Source organism: Pan paniscus, chromosome 4 (genome assembly GCF_029289425.2).
Source record: "Pan paniscus chromosome 4, NHGRI_mPanPan1-v2.0_pri, whole genome shotgun sequence".
Lineage (NCBI taxonomy): Eukaryota > Metazoa > Chordata > Mammalia > Primates > Hominidae > Pan > Pan paniscus.
Genome location: NC_073253.2, coordinates 38,645,901 through 38,671,435, shown reverse-complemented (window position 1 = coordinate 38,671,435; position 25,535 = coordinate 38,645,901). Strand labels below are relative to the sequence as shown.

Sequence of the window (25,535 nt, the reverse complement as noted above, 5' to 3'; positions counted from 1 at the left end):
GCTAGTTTATAGATATACAATTGACTTTTTATTGAGAAATAATTTATATGCCATAAAATTGTCCTTTTAAGGTATGTAATTAAGAGGTTTTTAGTATATTCACAAGGTTGTACATCCAACACCTCTAGTTAATTCCAGAACATTTTCATCACACCAAAACAAAACCCAATACTTATTAGCAGTAAATCCCCATCACCCACTCCCCAGCTCCAGGCAACTACTAATCTACTTTCTGTCTTTGGCCTATTTTGGACATTTCATGTAAACAGAATTATACAATACATAGCCTTTTGTGCCTGGCTTCTTTTACCTAGCATAATATTTTCAGAGTTCATTCATGTAGCATTAGTCAGTTCGTCCCTTTCTGTGGCTAATATTCCATTGTATGAATATGCCCCATTTTGTTTACCCAGTCATCAACTGATGGAACCTGTATTCTGCACCACCCCTCCCCCCAACTTTTGGCTATTCTAAATGAGACTGCTATGAATATTCATGTCCGGGTTTTCTCATGGATATATCTTTTCGTACAACTGATTTTTGTATATTGATCTTGTATCCTACAACCTTGCTGAACTCATTCTAATCATTTTTAGTAAATTTCTTATGCTGCCATCCACCTTAATAAATAAAGTTTCACTGAAATCCAGCCACACATTAATTTATATATGGTCTATGGCTGCTTTCCTGCTGCAGTGGTAGTGCTGAGTGGTTGTTTCAGAGACCCATAGCCTGCAAAGCTGAAAATATTTGCCTTTTTTTTTTTTTCTTTTCGAGATGAAGTCTCACTCTGTCACCCAGGCTGGAGTGCAGCAGGGCAATCTTGGCTCACTGCAACCTCAGCCTCCTGGGTTCAAGCAATTCTCCTGCCTCAGCCTCCCAAGTAGCTGGCATTACAGTTACCTGCCAACATGCCTGGCTCATTTTTGTATTTTTTAGTAGAGACGGGGTTTCACCATGTTGACCTGGTTGGTCTCGAACTCCTGACCTCAAGTGATTCACCTGCCTCGGCCTCCCAAAGTGCTGAGATTACAGGCTTGAGCCACTGCACCCAGCCCCTACTCTCTGACTCTACAGAAAACGTTTGCCAACCCCTGTTCTAGAAAGAAGAGCATCCCAAGCAATTAAAGACTGATTCTCACCTCCCGATAGAGCTATGAGCATTGTTTTCAGGCATGCACAGGATGATTTATTATCTCTTTCACCTCTGATTCTAGGATGTCTTATCTTTTCCCAAACTGAAACATCCACCATTTGGTGGATGGATTATTCAGCCTTGTAACTCAGTTTAACGCTTCTATATGTTCGCGTATAATTTTGTCTGCAAGGCATCTAGAAAGTATGCCTCCTTGTGGAATGTTCATCACCTCTTAACTAACTGTAATCAGTCTTTTTTCTAAGTACCAAACCAACTATATTTCTTAGGAAAACTATTTGGAGCCCATGCTGGAAAGTAGCTCTCCTCAGCCTCTGATCTAACTACATTCAAACTAGATGTGAAAAATATAGGAATTCTTCTTTCCTATTACCTACTGACATCGTAACCCAAGTAAAGCCTTATAATGCCATTCAGATCTCTTCATCAGGAATTACTGTAATGTCCCCTGTCTCATCCTTCACTGGGAAAGAATTACATAATTGTATTAATGAGCTATCCTAATTTCATATTCATCCTGGAAAAAACTTAGTTTATCTTCTCTCTCCTAAACTTGCCTGCTTCTTTTCCCACGTGTCATATTTGGATGAGAGCTAAAAACAACAGAAAAATATAAGAAGTTCTAACTTAGACTAAGCTAAGTCAGCTGCTATCAAGTGAGCTTTAGACTCATTGCCTTTCCATGTAAATCAAAGTTCAAGTGAATTGACCATTGGTGATTGTCTTTTAACCAACTAACAAATTTTTTACTTCTCAGTTCAAGTGACGGGAGAAACATTTTCACCAGCCTTGCTTGCTTTCTTTCCTTCCCACTGAGACAGTTGCCTTAAGAAGGGTGATTATTCTTCTGAAAACATTTATGAATCTGACAACTATTGGTAATTGAAAATATCATAATTGGCTGGTCGTGGTGGTTCATGCCTATAATCCCAGCACTTTGGGCGGCTGAGGTGAGCGGATTGCTTGACCCCAGGAGTTTGAAAACAGCCTGGACAACATGGCAAAACCCATCTCTACAAAAAAATACAAAAAATTAGCCAGGTGTTGCATGATCCTGTGGTCCCAGCTACTCTGGAGGCTCATCTGAGCCTGGGGAGGTTGAGGCTGCAGTGAGCCTTGGTCACACCACTGTTCTCCAGCCTGGGTGACGGAGTGAGACCCTGTCTCAAAAGCAAGAAAGAAAGGAAGGAAGGGAGGGGAGAGGAGGGTGGGGGGAGGGAAAGGAAGGAAGAAAGAATAATAATTACTTGTAAACATCCTAACTTGACTGTACAATGTATTTTCTAGTAGACCAATGTTTCTAAACAGATGAACCAGCTGTCTGGCTGCCCATTGAAAAGAGATACATCTCTCTTCCTGGGCATTGACAAACAGAAAGAACAGGTGAGGGGCATTTAAAGCCAAATGAAGCATCAACACATATTAAAGAGCCTTAAAGTTACCCCTGCTTAGTTATTTACATGCATTTCAATATTCTGTGAAAAAATGCACTTGAACTTTGATTTACCTGGAAAGGTAATGAGTCTAATGCTCACTTGATACAGTTGACTTAGCTTAATCTAAGTTAGAACTTCTTATGTTTTTCTGTTGTTTTTAGCTCTCAGGTCTGGGGACCAGAATTGTAACCATTCAACAAAATAAACGGATTTCTAAATATGAAGTTTAGCCCATGGATTCATGAGGAGGAGAGATTCTTGACCAATCTAAGTCATGACTACCATAGGATTTTCTAACACCCCTCCCCCAAAATTAAGTTTCAAAAAATTTTTTTTCTCATGTCGTGTGGTTGCATAGCACAAAATGAGTCAGAGGAACCAGGAATTTTCTTTTTCCCCACTTTAGTTGACCTTTGTGTTGTGCATATGCCATTTTGTACTTTGAGTAACGTCTCCAAAGGTTCTGCTTTGGTTTAATGCCGAACATTGGCCCTCCTTTAATAAGGGCCACAGTCCTTGTGGGTATCTCCTTATTGGAGAAATTGCAGGTAAACTTTGTAAGCAAAGAGGATCTTGCCGATTGGTCTCCTTTGTCTACATGTGTTGTTGTTTGCATCTACCTGGGACTTATAATTATTGTTTGCTTTTCCTTCTCTTTGGCTGTTTTTGGCCAAACATGTTTTTATCATCCTCATGAAAGATTTAAGTTCCAGAGCTAGCCTTAGATATTTGTGTCTCTTCCTTTTCTTTGGGTTAGCAGGCATCTGCCATTAAATACATCGAATTCATTCCATGTTAGTGGGTCACTTCTGATGCCTTTGACTGTCTGAAGGTTTGGTGAAAAACATATTCAATTATTTTACATATTAAAGAAACTACACTAATGTTTAAGGGTTCACTGTGTCTGTGTAGAATTTAACAAACTTTTTTCTTTAGTGTCTAGTGACGGTTCATGGCTCAAACTCAACCTGCACGAAAAATATGACTACTATTACAACATTGATTCAAAAGAGAGTTCCTGGGTCACACCTGAATCATGCTTGTATAAAGAATCATGGCTCACAGGAAAAGAAATCGAGGTAGGAGGTTGGTGTTTGATGGATAACTGCACTGTATAAAGTTAAATTTGACTGGTTTTCTATTTCTGAATCATGGAAGTGATGAGAGGAACTGATTGATTTATCTGAAGTCTGGATATGTAATAAAGTCTTCATGAACTGCAGTTGAATGTGGCTGCATTGTTACTAATGTACAGAATTTTTTCCATATTGGCTTAACAAAACCAAATAGAGCAGGGGGAAGAAATATTTCACTATTTATTTGGGATGGTAGATTATCCTAAGAAATCAATCTTAAGATTTTCCTTGACTTAATTAAGCTCAATTAATGATAATTCCTGGGTTTCAATATTTAAAAGGTATTTCTTTCCCCCCATCTCAGCCTGCAACTTAACATTGTACCTTTCAAACCAAAATGTCATTTTTTTCTACAAAGTGCTGGAGAGGGCATCTCTGCCACACATGGCCCCAGCCATCTCCAGGACAGCTTCAGAAGCAAAGAACAGAGTTGGGCAAAGAGCAGGATGGGTAAACATTAAATGTTTGCTTCTTCCGAGATGGTCATCTTAGCATGTTTTCATTGCTTAACATTTCTAGAGCTCTGGATGTACCCATGTCCAAATGTAAGTGCAAACATCACAATTGAGTGTATCTTATACTTTGCTTTCAATTAACTGACATAAAAATTAGCCATGTGTCCATGTATTGTACTAACCAAGAGTTAAACAAGATACATTGAACTGGAATTTCTATTTAACTACTAAAGGTCCCTTTTAACTAATCCGTGACCCATATTTGAAAGCTTTCTTCTACCAGATTTTACTTATTGAAAGCAATTTATCCCTCCTCTCATCTCTTTTTAACCAAACTATATAAATAGTACCTGTTTGAGCTTCTTGTTAGGAGTAAAGAAATAGTGCATTAGTGAACATAGCGTCATTATTGACTATTAGGACGTTTGTTAGTTTTTGTTTCTCTTTTTGGGGGGACATTTGTTATTTTAAATAAAAGAAGAAACTCATTTAGAAAAGTCTGCATTAGGTGAAACCCCATCTTTACTAAAAATACAAAAATTAGCTGGGCATGGTGGCGGGCACCTGTAATCCCAGCTACTTGGGAGGCTGCATCAGGAGAATTGCTTGAACCCAGGAGATGGAGGTTGCAGTGAGCCAAGATCGCACCATTGCACTCCAGCCTGGGCGACAAGAGCTACACTCTGTCCCAGGGAGGGAAAAAAGCCCAGAAAAGTCTATGTTAGAATCTCAGGTTCAGATGCTTTTTCTCATTATAAACAAGACTGGCTGGAGTCTCAGGGGTCCTCCTGATTCCCCCATGTGCCTTGTCCATTGTAGTCCTAATTCCCTCCCAAATATTCAGCAATTTTTATATGTATATAGGAGCCCAGGGCTGAAGTATTTACAAAAAAAGATAACAAGAGCAAAGCTAGGAGAAAAAGTACAGCCAAAAGAGCTATTTTCAGTTTCAGTTCTAGGTCACTGAATTTCATTCATTTTTTAGTTGCCCCTCCCTACATAGAGGAATGAGAGGAGCACTTTGACAATAGATTATTTGTATAATCATGGCTTTGTTAGATCTGAATATTTTCTTGCAACATGGGAATAGGGAACTAAATGCTTGGTGAGGATTTCCTGAAACAAAAGACTTAGCTATAAACAGGTAGTGAGGTAGATCTTGCCGAATGGCCTTCTTTGCTTTGTCTGAGGTTGGTGGGCAGCCATGAAGAAACAGGAGTGGGTAAAGTCAGAGGAATGTGAAATTGGAATCAACCCTTGTAGCAAGATGTCTGAAACAAGTTATGGCCAAAAGTAACCTTTCCAACTGGTGTCCCTACAAATACCCAAAGAATGTGTAGAACTGCGAATGAGGTCTCCTGAAACCATAAACATAGCCAAGTACCCCTCATTTGTATAGAGTTTCACTTTCCAATGTACTTTCACATCACTTTGATCCCTAAATTATCCTCTAAGTAGAGATAGAGCAAATATTCTCATCTTCTATTTTTCTAAGTGAGGAAATTGGGGCACAGAGTAGGTGAAGCAGTTCGTACTAATTCTGCAATTTGTGTAGATTTTGTCAATAAACAGATTTATTTCCAGTGCTTCCAACTTCTAGTCTAGTATGTTTTCCACTTTTTGCATTGTTTTTGACACAGTCACCGGTATCTCTGAGTGGTTATATCATGTGCCCATTGCTCTGGAATTAATAACATAAGTTGGTGGCTTAAGAAATACATAGGTACTTTAAAAAGTGAGTAATGCTTCCTAGGAGGAATACTCTTGAAGGAATATTCACCAACATTGCTTTGGATTTAAAAACAAAAACAAAAGTTGGACCCAAAGGATGTGAAACCTGCTGATAATGGATCCACGCATCGAAATATGTTTAAAGAGAAAATACTGATGATAATTAAGTTCTATTTTGGAAAAAAACAACAACACATATCTTACAGAATCGTTAAAAGTCGACATCAAAGATATCGCAGTGTGGCAGTATTGCAGACAGAATCACCAATGCAGTATTTACTAAAACTTAGAGGAAAAAAACATGATCTGAGTCTGACCAATGCTACCAAAAATGCTTAATGACAAGAAGATAGTGAAGAACACAGTTTATTGACTCATTTCAGTTGTTCAGAGGTCGTACAACTTTTAGGAAAACGACATTGTAGCAATGGATTATTAGTGCTAATTTTGAAGAAAAAATGAAATTATAGACATACTAAAAAATTATATGCCATGGTTGAAAAGATGTATCAAACTATAAAGCAGCAGCATCGAAGATTTAAAATTTAGAATAAAAATTGCTCATGTGGCATCCCAAGATATACCCCAGGTATAACTTTTTGTTATATCAAGCATCAGTCTGTTAAGATTATTAACCAGTGGAAGGTCTAACACTGTTATAAAACATTGTATTTATTCTAAACAACCGGAAGTTACCAGTTTTATTCAATGAATGCATACATATATGTCTTCTCTTAAAGATATGTATGCATCTTTGGTATGATTTCACTTTTAGCTCTTTAAGTTAACCAACCATTAATTCCAGTTGTACTAGATAAGAGTCATCAGCTGTAAAAGTGACAGTCCAGTCTTTCTTTGCATCTCTCATCGGGCATAAAAGTAAACCCTGTTCATACCCCACATGAAACTTTCTTATAACCCCCTTCTTCCTTTTTTCTCATTCTTCTAGATTTCTGCCCTCTATCCTTAATAGCACTTATCTTGCTCCTCCCACCCCTTTTTCTTTTGCCCCAGAGCATCATTCTGAGTTTGGCCACAGCTCGTTACAGGGGTCTGCCTACTCTGGCCTGGGGAAGAAATGGGAAAGAAGTCTGAGGACCTTATGGCCATTGCAGTCTTTTCCTTGGCAGTCCGAGGGAAGCAGGAGGTGATGCATGTTTTTACAGCAAGCATCCTTGTCCCTTTACATTCTGTGGAGCCCAGGCCTCATGCCTGGTCCTTGCCAGCATCATCCATACATCTCTGCCTCCAAATCCTCAGATCATTGAGCTGCATTCTCTTGCCACCTCAGCACCAAGCTCAGAGATTCCAAAATCATATTGCTAGAAAGAAGTTAAGCCAGTTTCATCCCTCAGCTCTGCTTAAATTTGTTTTTAAACCAAGCCAAAAGGAGACATCCATATTATTTTCTAAAAGATAAAATATCAGAAGCTATTCTATGTGTGCCTTTCAGCTGATGTGTGAAGTGTAACCACAAGAAATATCTCTTGCCAGGACATTATTGAGGAAGTCACAGTAGGTTACATTCGTGAGAATATATGGTCTGCTTCAGAAGAGTTGCTTCTTCGCTTTCAAGCCACAAGCTCAGGACCCATCCTTAGGGAAGAGTTTGAAGCTAGAAAATCATTTTTGCATGAACAAGAAGAGAATGTGGTCAAAATACAGGTATGTGGATCACCTACCACTGTTTACACAAAACTGTCATATCACCTGAAAATGTTTTATTTGATAATAGAATAGTCAACTACCAGCATTCCTATAAACAAATCTGACTGCATATTTTTACATAATCAGTGCCCCTAGTCTACTTCACTAAGGCTTTAAAATAGGAAGCATTTTGATGATGAATGACTTAACCTATGGTCTTCTAGAGAGCATTTAGGAGCACCGCAGATTTGCACAGATCCACCTGCTGCCAACCTAGTTGGACCCAAAGGGATATACCTTGGATCAGAGTTGAAATCATACCTGACTTGGGGACTTAACAATTTGGCTTTTTTGTGGTAGGTAGATGTTGAGTGGCATCTTAGTTTCTGTGCTGTTCTAGCCTGAAAGAACAGGAGAACTAATGAAATAAACAGATTTAGCCTCTCTAAGAATGTCTTCTACCTTCTGTAATCTGTCACTCTTCATTTAGGCCTTCAGGAGAAACCTTCATTCCCAATTTTTTTGCTATAAATTGTTCTTAAGTTTGCATGACTTGTCTAAACTTTCTGATTGGCAGGAGAATTGGCCAGGTTTAGATGTTTCTCTTCTGTATTCCTATAGCGCCCCCTACCAGTCACCACACTGGTTTGTGAAAGGCTGTGAGTTTGTTCTTTTTATTGTGAGTTCAAAGGGGTATTATTAACAACTGGTAAAGTCTGATGCTGATGGGTTTTTACTTTGAAGTTTCCTAAATTGAACATTTTTCTGTTGAAGAGCTTCTTTTTTGTGTGGTCACTGGTGAACTCATCTGCTTTTCCCACCTAACTGTAATGTCCAAGGCAGAAAATTAATTTTACAAACATTTGTCTTCTTGTATCTTGCACATGATAGGTGCTTACATGTTTAAATTTGCTTGGAGCTTAAGATATTATTAGCAAAGCAGAAATAATTAATTTTATAAAAGAAATTTCTACTATAAATCTGACACTCAAAGGATTTTTCTAGGTGGGCCAATGAGTTTCCAATTTATTCCTTTAAACAAATAGTAGGCAAAACACACAGGAAGTGAACAAAAGCCTAAAAATAGTCATCTACACTGATGAGACTCTAATTTTGCACAAATTTCACGTGTCAGCCAATATAAAATTTGGACCCCACACTCTCCAGTCTCAGGTCACACAGCAGTGTCGCAGTTGGAAGATATACCACAGAGCCCATCAGTACAGAATCCCTCTGTATTAGAAACCAGGGCTGAAGGATGAGAGAAATGGGGTAAGGACAGGAACGATCATTTGGAGCCTTTTTCCTCCACCTCAGCAGAGGCAAAAGAATTGACGAAGCAGCCATCAAACCATGAAGTCACCTCACCACGCCTTTTTTTCAGTCTTCTGACAATTTTCCAAAACAGAGGGCATGAGGCCTAAAGGTAAGCCTACTTTACAGATGTGGACCAGAAGTGAATAATGCAGTTAATAGGAACCTGCTGACCCATAAAACCAAGAGACTATGAACCAAAAGGTGTCATGCTAATCTCATTTCTCACCAAAGTGGCTGGTTCACCTTCAAGTAGGAAAATGTTCTGATATCTGAGAAGGTCCCCTATGTAAAACACTGTGAGCTTCCTAGCTGGCTGAATCGCCCCCCAGACACAGTAGTCTTAACACATTTGGAGAGAAATACAGAGGCAAAGCTCCTAGGCCGAGGCCAGCTATACTCCGGCTACACCACCCTCCCTGCCATCAATGGTCTGCCAAGGAAATGAGTAGTGGTACAGAGAATGTGCAGCATGATCAACATCCAGCACTCTGTCTCAAGTGCTTATGGAGTTAACTGGGAGGTGCCCAGGTCAATAGAGAGGAAGTCAAGGAGAATCTACATAGCCATATTATTTTTGAGCGGTTAGAAGTCCCCGATAAAATTGCCTGAGTGAGCCAGAAAAAAAAATCTGTTCACAAACAAAAAAGATTTTATATCAAAAATAGAAAAAGGAATGTAACTTGTAAAATATAAATAGAGTAGATATCTAGATTTACTCTTCCAGAAGACAGGAGAAAATTTTATACTGAAGCTGCTTTATACTGTCGAGGAATTTGATAAGACATGGACTTAATGAAATAAGAAGACAATAGAATAATAAAATGAAAAGACAGCTGACAGCTAAGGAGAGGAAGAGAAATAATGATGTTATAGAATGTAAATGAATTTATAACTGCAGAATGCAAAATAGACACTGAACATAATTGGAGCAGACACAAAAAACTTCAGAAAAATCCACAAAAGATGAGAGAAAGAATAGATGATTAAAAACACACTTTCTCATCTGAAAAATATAATGCCCATTTTATTGCAGGGTGGTGAAGACTGACTGGCATAATTCACATAACAGATGTTTCCTAGTATGTGCTTCTCAAGTGCTTGATAAACTTTAGAAATGGTGAAATGATAGAGATAATGACTCAGAAGGCAGATAATGGGGATCCAATATTGATATTGTTGATGTGGCACAGGAAAACATCAGAAAAAAATGAAATAGGATAGAGTAGGTAACTACAGGAGGAAGTTTTTTTCATGAACTGAAGAAAGCTAGTATACTACTTTTTAGGAAAGGACATAATAGTGGCAAACACCAAAACTTAGCCCTGAGAATTAATGAATTATTGAACTTCAGCTCAGAGAGTGCCACAAGCATCCTGGTGAAGAAAAACAAGCTACCCTGAAGGAACTTCACTTCGCCAGGAGCAGCGGCAGAGTCTGCAGGCCAAGAGGAAGGGGATGGCCTGGGAGAGTCGGTCCTCAGTTGTTTTAATGTAACTGACTGCTCTTATAGATGGCTGGATTTTTTTTACCTTTGAGGAGAGGGAGAAGAGGTAAATGTTTAGGGCTTTCTTGGCAAACCGAGATCACACAAGTATTCTGTGCATCAGAAGTTGGCATTGGTAATTTGAATATCTCTATACTGAGTGTCCAGTTATCAAGCATAGCAGCCAGTGTATCAAGCCAGATTTCCCAGAGAGGAATAGTTAAAGTCTATAAAATAGAGCAATGACCTCTGAGGTCTAAGTGTTTTGACAGACTTCTTTTATACAGATACTCTGCACAGAAAATATATTTATGGTACTATAAAACAAAACAAATAAGATGGCTATTATAAATTTTCCCACAAGTTCCCATACCAGGCAGGAGAATGAGACTGCCATTTTTGTAAATCCTTTTTTTTTTTTTTTTTGAGACAGAGTCTTGCTCTGTCGCCCAGGCTGGAGTGCAGTGGCACCATCCCAGCTCACTGCAACCTCCACCTCCTGGGTTCAAGTGATTCTCATGCCTCAGCTTCCCAAGTAGCTGGGATTACTGGCATGCGCCACCACACCCAGCTCATTTTTGTATTTTTTATAGAGACAGAATTTCACCATGTTGGCCAGCCTGGTCTTGAACTCTTGGCCTCGAGTGATCTGCCTGCCTCAGCTTTCCAAAGTGCTGGGATTATAGGCATAAGCCACCACACCTGGCCTGTAAATCCCATCTGTCTGTAATTTTCCAAGTTTCTTTATATCAACTGTATACCCATATTTGCTTATAATAAACAGCCTCTAATTAGAGAAGAGATTACAATGTCATGGCTATGCACAAGAGTTCTGTTGTTAGGACATAATAGGAAAAGGTCATCTCAATGGAACTAAAACTTACAGACTAAAAAAAGAAAAACAGAATTTTGGCAAATGAAATATGAGGCATGTAGAATTCTGCTTCTATGGAACAAAAAAATTCTTTTATTATTATACTTTAAGTTCTGGGATACATGTGCAGAATGTGCAGGTTTGTTACATAGGTATACACATGCCATGGTGGTTTGCTGCACCCATCAACCCACCATCTACATTAGGTATTTCTCCTAATGCTATCCCTCCCCTAGTTCCCCACCCCCTGACAAGCCCCAGTGTGTGATGTTCCCCTCCCTGTGTCCATATGTTCTCATTGTTCAACTCCCACTTATGAGTGAGAACATGCGGTGTTTGGTTTTCTGTTCCTGTGTTAGTTTGCTGAGAATGATGGTTTCCAGCTTCATCCATGTCCCTGCAAAGGATGTGAACTCATCCTTTTTTATGGCTGCATAGTATTCCATGGTGTATGTGTGCCACATTTTCTTTATCCAGTCTATCATTGATGGGCATTTGAGTTGGTTCCAATCCTTTGCTATTGTGAACAGCGCTGCAGTAAACATACTTGTGCATGTGTCTTTATAGTAGAATGATTTATATCCTTTGGGTATATACCCAGTAATGCGATTGCTGAGTCAAATGGTATTTCTGGTTCTAGATCCTTGAGGAATTGCCACACTGTCTTCCACAATGGTTGAACTAAGTTACACTCCCACCAGTAGTGTAAAAGCATTCCTATTTCTCCACATCCTCTCCAGCATCTATTGTTTCCTGATGTTTTAATGATTGCCATTCCAACTGGCATGAGATGGTATCTCATTGTGATTTTGATTTGTATTTCTCTGATGACCAGTGATGATGAGCTTTTTTTCATATGTTTGTTGACTGCATAAATGTCTTCTTTTGAGAAGTGTCTCTTCATATCCAGGAGCAAAAAAATTATATTCCCAGCCAAGCTGCCTTTGTTTGGAAACGTAAAAAAACTCATAAATATAGAAGAATACCAGAAAAATTTACATAAATAGTTATGAGATGAAACATAATAATGAGCTCTCAAGGTAAATAGTTAATCCTTAGTACATTTAAAAAAAAAAAACAGAGTGGACGAATGGGGTAATTTTGCCAATGCAGGAATGATTCAATATTAAATAATCTGTTACTATGACAGGTCACTTATTCAGAATGTTTGCGAATCTCAGATAATTGAAATTAACAGTGTTTTTGGAGTTTAGGTAATTCCAGAAGAGCAGAATAGGAACTTGAGCTAATTCCAATTATCTTGTTTAGCCTTTCAGTATGGACTAAGGAAGGAGTGGAATTTATAATATACATTCAAACAATTGCACTTCTCTGCTTTAAACCAGTGTTAACCACCAAAATATAGGAACTGTTAAGATCCATCACAACACGTGTTTTACTGGTTGGACTGCCATGGAATCCCAGTGACCCACGATTAGGGTCCACTTCCCCTAGTTTCTGTTGTGCTGTTGGGCCACTTTTATGAACAACTGTTGGTGACATCAGAGAATTTTGCCCATCTCAGAATTGTCACACTGTGACAAATCCCATGGGGTAGCATTTTCTAAACGGATAATTAATTTAAAATTTTTTATTTTGGTTATTTACATTTTTATCATTTAATGTGTGAACACATACCCAATGCTCTCTTTGCCTGGAAGATTGGTAAAGGTACAAAATCTCAAGCCTTCCCCGAGGCCTACTGAATCCTAACCTGCATTCTGACAAGATCCTCGGATGATTTTATATTCACATTAAAGTTTGAGAAGCACTGTTAAGATCACTCCAGTTTCAAAACTCCAGATAATAATTCATCTTCCTGTATAATTCTTTATCACCATAAGAGCTTAAGGGAGAAAAACCCATGTGCTCTTTTCAATAGTTACTGCAAAAGCATTTGATAGAATTCTAGACTCATTCCTGTGTTTTTAAATGATTGCATTGAAGTTTAAGGTTTTTTTTTGAGGGCAATTGGCATCTTTATAATAATAAACTTTACAGTTCAGGCATTAATCTTTTTCCATTTATTAATCTGTTCCAAACTGTACCATTATAATTTTATTCCTTTATATTTAAGTTTACTCATGTATATTTTTCTGCTATTGTGAATAACATCTTTATTCTATTGTGTTGTTTATTCTGGACATGTAGAAAAGTTATCAATTTTATATTCATTTTATAACTAGTCACCAGGATGAACTCTTAGTTCTAATAAATTTTTAGTTGATCCTCTTGAGTCATAACTACCATTGACACTTCTGATTTTTTTAAAAATCTTTAATTTTGTCAAGGAATAGATTCACATAGCCTTAATAATATAGTAAGCTTGAAGGACTTAAAAATTATTTGGGCTTGCCTCTGCTTCTGGGGAAATGGAATGCATGTTCTTTTCCCTGTTCTTCCGTAAATACAACTAAAAGCCTCCAATATTATATATAAACAAACATAACACTCTTAAAAGTGAAGAGAAAAAAGTCAGACTAAGTAGTGAACCTTGGGACCCAAGGAATGACATAGTGGTGAGTTCTTTGAGTTTTCTTTTTGTTTATATTTTTCTGACCTGGAGCTGAAGAGGCTGGCCACCCAGAAATGCCAATGGGTACAGGCTCTGATATGGTTTGGCTCTGTGTCCCCACCCGAATCTCATCTTGAATTGAACTTCCATAATTCCTGCATGTTGTGGGAGGGACCCAGTGGGAGATAATTTGAATCATGGGGGCGGTTTCCCCCATACTGTTCTTGTGGTAGCGAATAAGTCTCATGAGACCTGATGGTTTTATAAGGGGTTTCCACTTTTGCTTCTTTCTCATTCTCTCTTGCTGCCACCGTGTAAGAAGCGCCTTTTGCCTTCCACCATGATTGTGAGGCCTCCCCAGCCACATGGAACTGTGAGTCCATTAAACCTGTTTTTCTTCCCAGTCTCAGGTATGTCTGTATCATCAGCGTGAAAACAGATTAATACAGGCTCCAATGAAAGCCTGCTCTCTGTAGCCAAAGGACCAAGAAAGAAACAGGCTAGCAAGACAGAAATAATTTCAGACAGTAACTACTCTACTCTAGCCAAACACCACACACACACACACACACACACACACACACACACAAACGAAAAAAAACTGTAATGCCTCCACCTAGGCAGCGAAGCCCGAATGGCGAGCCTGGACTTCCACCCTCCTGGACTGTAACAAGGCACCCAGACTTATAGAATCTGGATCTTGTGCCCACTGAGCAGTAATGTGGCAGCCCTCCCTCTCCCTGCTAGAGTGGTGTGAGAGGAGCCATGGCAGAGAGGCAGGACCTTCACACCATCCAGTTGTAATGAGGTCTTTCCCCTCAGTTGGTCAATGGAGGCCACATGGGGAGTAATAAGAAGGCACCCCTACTCTCCCAGCCAGAGTGATATCAAGAGAGGTCCAGTAGGTAGCTGGACCCCCTCCCAGCAATAACGAGGAGGCCTTCCCCACCTTAGTAGTAAGGTTCCTTGGGTCCCAAGATGTACTAGCCTCCTTTTTTTCTCTTCACCTTTAAGAGAGTTATGTTTGTTTATATAGACAGAAACCAAATGGAGAACCTAGCCTTCTCCTCCCACCTCCTAGTAATGAGGCAGTGCCCCCACTTTTTCCTTGCCAAAACAATGTCGGGCAAAGCCACCTAAAACAGTAGGATTAAATAAGATCCAGGACCCCAAACTACCGACATTACCTAAGGTTCAATCACTTGACTGTTTGGATATTGCAATCACAACAATCACTTATGTCAAGAACCAAGAAAATCACAACTTAAGTTTAAAATAACAATTCCTAGGTGCCCACACAGAAATGACAGATGTTAGAATTATCTGACAAGGATTTTTAAAGCAGCTATCATAAAAATGTTAAAATAAGCAATTAGCAATTACTAACATTTGAAGCAAATGAAAGAACATCTCAGGAAAAAAACTAAAGCCTCAGCAAAGAATTAAAAGGTTTATAAACCACACAGTAACTTTTAGAACTGAAAAATACGGTAACAGATGTGGAAACCCAATGAATAGTCTTTGCAGCAGAATGGAAGGACAGAGGAATGAATCAGTGAACTAGGGACTATAACAACAGAAATTCCCAGATCTGAACAACAAAGAAAAAGCAGACTGAAAGAAATAAAGAGCAGAGCCTCAGGGATCAGTGGGATTATAACAGAAGATTTGACATTTGTGTCATTGGATTCCCAGAGGAGAGGAGAAAGAGGCAGTACTGACAAAGTACTTGAAATAAAAGTGGAAATGTTCTAAAAACACAGATTCAAGAAGCTGAGGAAACCTCAAACAGGATAAAGTGAAAGAAATTCACGCAAAGACATATCATAGTCAAACTTCAGAAAACAAAAGACAAAGAAAATATTTGGAAAAGCAGTGAGATAGAAACAACTTACCTGTAAGAGGGAGACAGTTCTAATGACAGAGGATTTTTCATAACCTAAGGAGGCCAGAAGGAAGTACAACATTTTTTGGGGGACGCAAAGACTGAATGAGGAGTCTAGACTTCCACCCTCCTGTAACAAGGCACCCAGACACTTGTAGAACCTGGAGAGAAAATAACTGTCAACATAGAATTTTATATCCAGCAAAAATATCCTTTAGGAATGAAGGAGAAACTAAGAGCACTTGTTACCAGCAAACTTCCCTCAAAGAATGACTACAGATAGCTCTCTAAACCAAAAGGAAATGAAGAAAGAAGAAATTTCGGAACATCAGAAGGGAAGAAAGGATAGCTAGAAGAATAAAAATATGAATAAATACATTTTTCTACTCTTGAGTTTTTAAAGTTGACAGTTGAAGTGCTGATGTGGCTCTGAATGTATGCAGGCTTCATTCTCTGTGGTTTCTCTCAAGGGATGGCGTTCAGTGTCTGTGGCTTTTCCAGGCACAGGGTACAAGCTGTCGATGGATCTACCATTCTGGGGTCTGGAGGACAGTGGCCGTCTGCTCACAGCTCCACTAGGCAATGCCCCAGTGGGGACTCTGTGTAGGAGCTCCAACCCCACACTTCTCCTCCATACTGCCCTAGCAGAGATTCTTCATGACAGTTCTGCTCCTGCAGCAGGCTTCTGCCTGGACACCCAGACTTTTCCAAACATTCTTTGAAATCTAGGCAGAGGCTCCCAAACCTCGACTTTTGCATTCTATGCACCCACAGGCTTAACATGACATGGAAGGCACTAAGGCTTACAGCTTGCACCCTCTGAAGCAGCAGCCTTAGCTGTACCTGAGCCCCTTTTAGCCATGGTTAGATCTGGAGCACCTGGGATGCAGGGATTACTGTCCCAAGGCTATGCAGTGCATCAAGGCCCTGGGCCCACAAAACCATTCTGCCCTCCTAGGCTTCCCAGCCTGTGATGGCAGGGGCTGCTGTGAAGGTTTAAAGCATCGGGGATTTCAATTCAACATGAGATTTGGGTGGGGATGCAAATCCAAACCATATTAAGGCATGAGCCACCATGTCCAGTTCACATCTTTATATAAGTTTGTATTTGTGTGTACAATGATGGGGTATGTGTGTTTACACATGTGCATATTTCAGAGGATACATAATAAAATGTTAAATGGTAGTTGCCTTTATAAAGTAGCTAGGTGGAAGTAGAGATAGGTACACAGGTACGTATACCCTTTCTCTTTGTTCACTGTGTATTTTAATAGATATTCTAGGTATTGAGGTACAGATTGTTTGCATAGAAATATATATAATTATTCTGTGGGTTTTTTGTTAACATGTGGTTTCATAATACGTGTGGTAAGCTAAAATTTCCTTTTCATATTAGCAATATATCTTAGAGGTCTTCCTGTTCTCCAAGATACAGAGCATTGCCATAGTCAGTATATATGACCTTACTTTACTCTTTTTTTTATATATATATACTTTAAGTTCTAGGGTACATGTGCACAACGTGCAGGTTTGTTACATATGTATACATGTGCCATGTTGGTTTGCTGCACCCATTAACTCGTCATTTACATTAGGTATTTCTCCTAATGCTATCCCTCCCCGCTCCCTTACTTTACTCTTAACTGATGTGTAACATCCCTCAGTGGGACTGCAATTGCAGTGTCTCTAGCTGTTCCCCCTATTAGTGAACATTTTACTGGATGCACAATTTTGGTATTACAAACAATGCTGTGACAAAAATACTTATATATGGGGCTTTTCTACACAGGTGCTTTTATTTTCCTGGGCTAGATATATTGAAAACTAGAAATATTAGGTGAAAGGCTAAATAATTTTAAATTTGATACTGCTAAATTCCCTCCCCAAAACTATACCCTTTTGTAGTTTCCTCGAGCTCACACTTCACCATCTATGCTTTCTTTGTCCACCGATTGACATATGGATAAGGCAAGAATTTTCCCAAAATTACTCTGACTGCCTCAAGCTTAAAGCCATTAAAAAAAAGTTTTGACATTTTTTGTGGAAATTTGTTCTACCTCTTCCTCTTTCAGTTCAGTTCTAGTTGCTTTCTGTTTTCTAGGAACCCTCATAATTTTTATCTCTATGCCTTCTTATTTTCTAGCAGTATTATGGATTGCTTTAAAAGTATGTTTGGGCCAGGCATGGCTAACACCTGTAATCCCAACACTTTGGGAGGCCAAGGTGGGGCGGATTGCTTGAGTCCGGGAATTCAAGACCAGCCTGGGCAACATAGTGAGACTTTGTCTCTATGAAAAATAGAAAAATTAGTCAGGCATGGTGGTGCACAGCTATTCAGGAATCTGAGGCAGGAGGATCAGTTGAGCCCAGGAGGTGGAGGCTGCAGTGAGCCATGATTGTGCCACTGCACTGTAGCCTTGGTGACAAAATGAGACCATGTCTCAAAAAATATTAAGAAAATAAAAGTATATTTGTATGATGTCACCCTTGGGGGAAGCTGTGTAAAGGGGTACACGGAACTCATTGTATAATTTTTTGTCCTTCCTGGGAGTCGATGATTCTTTCCAAATTAAAAGGTTTTTTTTTTTAAAACGTATTTATGCCTTCTAGGGACTTGGACTGAGGGGAAGTCTGGAGCAAGTGCCCAGTTCGTCATTTTGATTCCATCCTGACTATATTGTTTTGACTCATTACAAAAATATTATTTTTGAAATAACAAAATTTCATGTACCCTTTTTAAAAAGAATGAGGTAAATATATACAGACATGAAAAGAAGTTTATAAAAATAATTTGATTTTTTATATTTGCCCTTTTTAACAAGGAACTTTTACTTCCTTTCTAATTTGAAAAACAGTATCAGAATTGGGGTGAGTTACAAAGATGTTTCAATAAAAAGATGCTCATAAATGAATTGGAATAAACTGTAACAGTTATGAATTTAATTCTTCTAAAGATACTAGTTTGTGTCCAGTTTTTGTAAAGTGTTTCCTGTAAAAATTCTTCTTAATGGTGATAATCAGGTAAAGCTATGTTGATGAAGCATTGTTTAACTTTATGTGGGAATATATGAAATGATGGTCAGTTGCAGCACCAGTGTTTTCAGGGATCCAAGGGATTCAGGGCCACAAGTTGGTAGAGCATCCTCCTTTCCAGTCGGGGCCACAGTGGGCCACGTGTTGTGGTAAAGATACTTAATATTAGGCATTATTTTCAAGCATTTTTTGTTGTTATCAAATACCACTAGCACCTAGTTAATACTGTTTATGGGTTTTGGAGAAATTCCATTTTATTACTCCTTTTTGCCACCCAGGGCCTTGGTAAAGTTAAGCTTTCCAGCAGGAACTGTGCTTCTCCATGTAATTTATCACCCTTACTCTGCTGTCCTAAGCTTAGAACTAGTCTCAGCTGTGAGCTGATGTGCTCTGCTGTGTTTAACTGGCTACCCCCAGAGAGGGTGCCCAGATGAGATCTGAAGGGAGGGTGCCTGACAGTGCCCCAGCTCCATGCGGCCTGAGATGTGCTCTGCTCTTGCACTTCCTAGATAAACTAGGAAACTTGCTAGTAAATAATTCTATAACCCACTCTTTTCCTTAGGCTTTTTGGAAAGGATATAAACAACGGAAGGAGTATATGCACAGGCGGCAAACGTTCATTGATAATACTGATTCTATTGTGAAGGTAAATACCCTTTCCTACCATACCAAGTGCTTGGCTTAAACGTTTCCCCTCATTTCATGTTTAATCTGAAAGACAGCTATAGAAAGGGAGGGTACATGTGAGCCTTGAAGTCAGAAGGCAGTACTGGATTTGAATCCCAGCTCTGCTGCTCATTTACCTAATCATTTTTCAAGCAGGTTGGTTAAACCACTATAAAACCTCAAGTCCTTTATGAGTGGTTATGAGAATCACAAGTGAAAGTGTTCTATAACCAATAAATGTTCTTTGTCTAGAAAGTTCAAGTTGATTATTTAGACTCTAGGTAGAACCCAGCTTTTTTTCATGTTTCTCTTTCCACATTTGCTTAAGCATATTTAGAATGCTCAGATGTAACAGAACAAAACCAATGATAAGAGGAAGTAGAGCTAATTTAGGGCCTATATTTGGGAGTTGAATAAGTCGAACCCAGCCTTTCACCCAGGTGAATAGCTCTGGGTGAGAAAGAAAGGGTACTGTGATGTCCACTCTCATGGATCTGAAAGCCAGAGGACTGGACAAAAATCAACTTGGAAATCTACAACTTGGAGATCTACAAGTCTCCAGCTTGGAAATCCAGATGAGAGAGGAAGCAATGGAACTGGAAAGTAGAATCAGATTAGTTTAAAGATCTTTCAGGCCAGGCTTAGTGGCTCACACCTGTAATCTCAGCACTTTGGGAGGCCAAGGTGGGAGGATCGCTTGAGCCCAGGAGTTCAAGACCAGCCTGGGTAACATAGGGGGACCTCATTTGTATTTTAAAAAATAATAATAAAAACAAATTTAAAAAACGTTTTAAACTGTGAAGACAGAGAATAATGTGACCCAGATCCATTGTGCAGTAGCTCCTTGATGAAATAGCATCCTATGGAACATATGCCTATTCTGTCAAAAACCGTTGGTAGCAATTGGTCCCTCATGAGACCTCTTCGATGTTTTCCTGTAAAAACTTAAAGGATATTGGATGCATTTAAAGGGATGTTAGAAGAAACCCTAGACTTAGTTTACTTGATTTCCTGACTCATTGCAACTCTCAGCAAAACGCTTCACCCTTCTGGCTTTTATTTACTGAGTTTAACGTAAAATAGTACAAAGTTAAATTATTTTCCCCACTTCTCTCTTATTAAGGTGGTGAAATTAAGAGTAACATGTAAAGCGTTTTGAACCCCTTAAGAAACATCAGTGAAAGATGAAGAGTAGGCTTTAGAGATTGATTATTCAGTGGGCTGCTTTTTTTCTTTATCAAGTATCATTGTTTTTAGAAAAACTACACAAAACTGTATTACGGGTTGTTTGGTGATTACTTTGACTTTTCTCTTTATTTTTTGTTGTACTTTTCTATTTTTTAAAACTTTTTAGATTCAGTCCTGGTTCCGAATGGCAACTGCAAGAAAGAGCTATCTTTCAAGACTACAGTATTTCAGAGATCATGTAAGAAAAATGCCTGTGGGATTTTATCCAGGTTGATAATGACCTAAATGAATGCTTTATTGAAAGTTAGCATTGAATGATTTTTATTGAATGGTGGACATGAACACTTAAGAAATAATGGATCTTAGAACTTCATATGATAATATTTGGAGGCTTACTGTTTTCACTCAGAAATCATGTTGAGAGTTAGACTTCACCAGTCAGGACTCGATAGAAAATGGGTGAGGGGAAAACTGTGGGCTAGTAACACCAAAGAGAAGACTCTAGAGAAATATTTTACAGCATTGCATATGTAGTTTTTTCAACTGTTAACTGCTTACTTTAAATAGAAGCCCCTGGGAGGGATTTCTTCCTGAATCTTTAAAGAAGAGATATGGGAACATAGATTGGATCATCTAAGTTGTGTGCTAAAATTATTTTCCCTTTTTAGATCTCTTTCTCTAAGCAGTTCCCCTACAGTCTTGTTTGTACTTTTAGCTGACTTATCTGACCTCTTCTTCAAAGAAAATGGAAAAATAAATGTTGAATACACCACATTGAAATACTGTCAGTTCTAAGTAATGTCAGTTCTTAAATACTGACAGTTCTTAAATGTTCCAAATTCAAAAATAATGGAGTAGGTGGGACTCTGGGAGATCAAGACTTGTCTTAATCTTTTGCAGAATAATGAAATTGTGAAAATACAGTCACTGTTGAGAGCGAACAAAGCTAGAGATGACTACAAAACATTGGGTAAGTGAGAGCTTTCTGAAACAAAGCAAGGATTTTTTATAAACCAGGCAAGGACATATTGGTCCATATTGGTCACTTCAGAGGCTGTGCTAAGAACAGAGGATACCCATTGTTTCCAGTAGATTTTGATCATCTCAGGCTCCAGGTTCTAAACCAGTACACAGAGGAACACATGGTGAAAGGAAATGGGCCTTCCTATTAAATGGAAGGGATCAGCCACATGGTATAATTTCTTCTTCAAAGAGAGTGGAGTTGGCATAAATGCTGATTTTTTTTTCAATCTAAGCGAGAGTCAAAAATCTAATGCAAAAGAGTTAGCCAGAAAATAACCTTATATTTAAATTGTTTAATTTGTTAGACATAGTCTCATCTCCCAAAAGTGACAACTGCAAATATCTTCCTACAATTTCATTTTGAACTTTTCACAGAATAATTTTTAATTTTTGTTTGTTTTTGTTTTGAGACAGAGTCTCACACTGTCGCCCAGGCTGGAATGCAGTGGCGCAATCTTGGCTCACTGCAACCTCCACCTCCCCAGTTCTAGCAATTCTCCTGCCTCAGCCTCCCGAGTAGCTGGGGTTACAGGCACCAGCCACCACACCCAGCTAATATTTTGTATTTTCAGTAGAGACGGGGTTTCACCATGTGTGCCAGGCTGGTCTTGAACCCCTGACCTCATGATTCACCTGCCTTGGCCTCCCAAAGTGCTGGGATTACAGATTAAATTTTTTAATAAAAATTTGTAGAAAGTTTGAAAATAGCAAAATAAAATTCACCCAAAAATAACAATCACATTTTGTGCTATCTCCTTACAGTCCCAACTTTGCCTATGTTTGTTATTTTGGTTTTTTACAGATCATAAGTTGATTCTTTATATACTAAATTTTTAACATTCTAATTATCATAGGAACATGCACAGTCAAGGAGAGCTTGATGATAAATTTACTAGTACTTACAGTGCCTAGTAAGCTTAGCCAGCACCTTTTATTGTCTAAAGTTTGTCTGAATTAAGGGATGAAGTATATGGCTCAAGAAAGATCTTCCCTGGTACTTGTTAAGGAAAATCTAGGGACGCTTGAAGTCCTCACTCTGCCTCCAGCCTGCAGAATCTACTGAATAATGTCTCATTCCACTAGATTCCAGCTCACCTCTCAGCTGGTAGATATGTTGTTGTTTTGGGGGTTTTTTGTTGGTTTTTTTTGTTTGTTCTTTGTTTTTTGTTTTTTTTTTTCTTGAGACGGAGTCTTGCTCTTTCGCCCAGGCAGGACTGCAGTGGCGCTATCTCCTGCCTCAGCCTTCCAAGTAGCTGGGACTACAGGCGCCCACCACCGCACCCAGCTAATTTTTTGTATTTTTAGTAGAGTTGGGGTTTCACCGTGTTAGCCAGGATGGTCTTAATCTCCTGACCTTGTGGTCCGCCCGCCTCGGCCTCCCAAAATGCTGGGATTACAGGCATGAGCCACTGCGCCCAGCTGTTTTTGGTTTTTTTTTAAAGAAGGCTAAAGAGGATTTTTTTTTTCCTGAGCCCTAACACTAAAATATGTTTGCTGTTGCTTTTATATATGAAAGATGACTTCAAAATAAATTTTCCAAATGAACACAGGCTAGTTTTCATTTTATTCAAGGTAAAGTGTTTTTTTTTTTAAGCAGTTATAGTGATGTTTTTTGTTTGTTTACTTTTTTATTACAAAGACAAATTCCAATTTTAAAATCTAGGCAACTTTATATTGGGGCATAAAAGGTAAATAGAGAAACCATCTCGGTGAGTGAGTTAGATCTAAGCTTCTCTGGACTTCAGCAAATTGGGTGCTTTTATGGTAACCAAAACATAAATTTTCATTTCTTTCTTAGTTCAGCATCTTTAGAAAAGTAAGGCTTTGGGATTTTCTAATTTAAAAAAAAATAACTTTTCTAAGTTTGTTATCATCTGTTCTCACCCTTTTATTCTGGAATGTCACTGAACGCATTCCAGCTTGAAAGATGCTGAAACTAAGATGTGGTCAGTTGTAGGAGCAGACTATAAAGTGGTCTGATTTCCTGAAATTAAAATACCTGTACCACAAAGTCATTCTCAGATGAAGATGGCAAAAAGCCTAGTATTGATAGAGGAAATATTAAATTCGAGCCATAACAATTAGTAAAGCTAAAATACTAATTTAGTTTTTTCCGATGGGACTGTTAATACATAGAAGAGACACAACCCTTCGTGGGTGGGAGAGGCAGCCATCAACTCTGGCCACGTTGGGAAGGCTCATGTTCCCCTAACTTGGCTGCATGGATGAGCGGTGGTACATTGCTAAGGCCTTCCCTGAAGTGGTCATGTCAGTGGTAGCATCTTTGCTGGAAATAGAAGGAAAATAAATTGATGTGCTTCAGTGATCAGGAAATAAAGGGTCCCATGATCCAAGGAAAATTCTCCAATAAAGGCCATTTACGCAGTTGTTTGTGGTTTATGCAGTTGTTTTGGTGTTAGTTTTCTTACTCCTTTAGTGTCAAAACACCACAGAACTAAGGTGGAAGTAAAAGGAAGACTGTCAAGGGCCTAGGTGTAAAGGAGGGCAACTAATGAGATGGCCATGGCTGGACTAGCTCTTCCAAGTCATCTTTCTATTACTGGGTCTAATCATTCGTCCTCAACGGACCAGACAATTTATTCTTACAGTTTACCCAGATCTGATCTCCCTAAGCATGTTAAAAATATTTTTCCAAGAGTCAGAGTGCCAGGAAATTAAAGCCTAAAGTTCCAGGTACTAAGGGGAAAACCCTTTTAGAATTTATGTGAGAATGTCCCTCTCAATAACAGGGGCTGACCCCTAGATTCTGAGCACCCTCCCTTGGCCGGTGCTCAAAGGACAAGGGCCAAGTTTCAATTTCTAAAATCTTTTTATTTCAGCTAAGTAGAACATTCGTTTTACTTATCATTCTGTTGGTTCCTGTTTGGCTTTTACAGTCCTCCCTTCCTGGCCCTTTTCTAATTCAGCTTTCACCTACTTCCGGCTCCTTCCCAAAGATCCTTTGGGCTGGGAGAAACCACTTTCTGCTTCCTGCAGCAAGAATGTAAGTCACTTATCTAGCTCAAGCACAAGGTCTCAGGGTCGAGGTAACTTACGTTAACTTTCTTTCCCAGGTTCCTGAGGAATGAGGCACAGATAGGACTATCTTCTTAGCGCATGAGTCCAGGGAACAGTGTGAGAGAGAGCTGATAAAAGGGATAAAAGGGGAGTTGATAACTAGAAAAGAGTGGGGCCAGATATCTGTTTTGTGCATTTATTTATTGATCAGTTTCCTTGTCCAGATTTTAAATTGTGTGGGGGTGGGTAGAATGATTCTCACCCTAGACCAAGTACTTTCATTGGTATATTTTTCTAGTAATTATTTAAGACCTTGTTTCTTTCCTGTTGATAATCATTCCAAGCTTTCCTAATTAAAGTATACCTGTTCCTGTCACTGCAGTTGGCTCTGAAAACCCACCATTAACAGTAATTCGCAAATTTGTATACCTGCTGGACCAAAGTGATTTGGATTTCCAGGAAGAACTAGAGGTTGCACGATTAAGGGAAGAAGTAGTGACCAAGATCAGGGCCAATCAACAGCTGGAAAAAGACCTGAACCTGATGGACATCAAGATTGGACTGCTGGTGAAGAACAGGATCACACTAGAGGTCAGTGGGGTTTTTGGGACTGTCAGCTCCCAGAAGAGGGAAGACGCCTACATACAGTCAAGAGTCACTTAATGACAGGGATACATTCTCAGAAATGTAGCATTAGGTGATTTCATCCTGATGCAAACATCATAGAGCACTTACCTAAACATAGATGGTGGAGTCTACTACACATCTAGGCTATATGGTAAAAAAGCCTACTGCTCCTAGGCTACACACCTGTACAGCTTGTGACTGTACTGAATACTGCAGGCAATTGTAACACAATTGTAAGTATTTGTGTATCTAAACATAGCTCAACATAGAAAAAATACAGTAAAAATATAGTACTATAATCTTACAGGACTAATGTCTTATATGAGGTCCACTGTTGACTGAAAC

General features: G+C 38.9%; 1 protein-coding gene across 5 annotated transcripts in view; it reads left to right on the top strand.

The window, feature by feature from the left end:
* Positions 1-25,535, top strand: part of IQGAP2 (IQ motif containing GTPase activating protein 2) — a 305,238-nt gene that overhangs the window by 230,939 nt on the left and 48,764 nt on the right. For 3 of the 5 annotated variants that reach the window (XM_008962842.7, XM_034959927.2, XM_055112282.1), the window contains 6 exons: positions 3,529-3,671; positions 7,409-7,579; positions 19,231-19,314; positions 20,689-20,760; positions 21,423-21,492; positions 24,946-25,154. In XM_008962842.7, the coding sequence (XP_008961090.4) occupies positions 3,529-3,671; positions 7,409-7,579; positions 19,231-19,314; positions 20,689-20,760; positions 21,423-21,492; positions 24,946-25,154 (749 nt within the window). The remainder of the gene's footprint in view (positions 1-3,528; positions 3,672-7,408; positions 7,580-19,230; positions 19,315-20,688; positions 20,761-21,422; positions 21,493-24,945; positions 25,155-25,535) is intronic. The other 2 variants (XM_055112283.1, XM_055112284.1) reach the window with 1 other exon arrangement.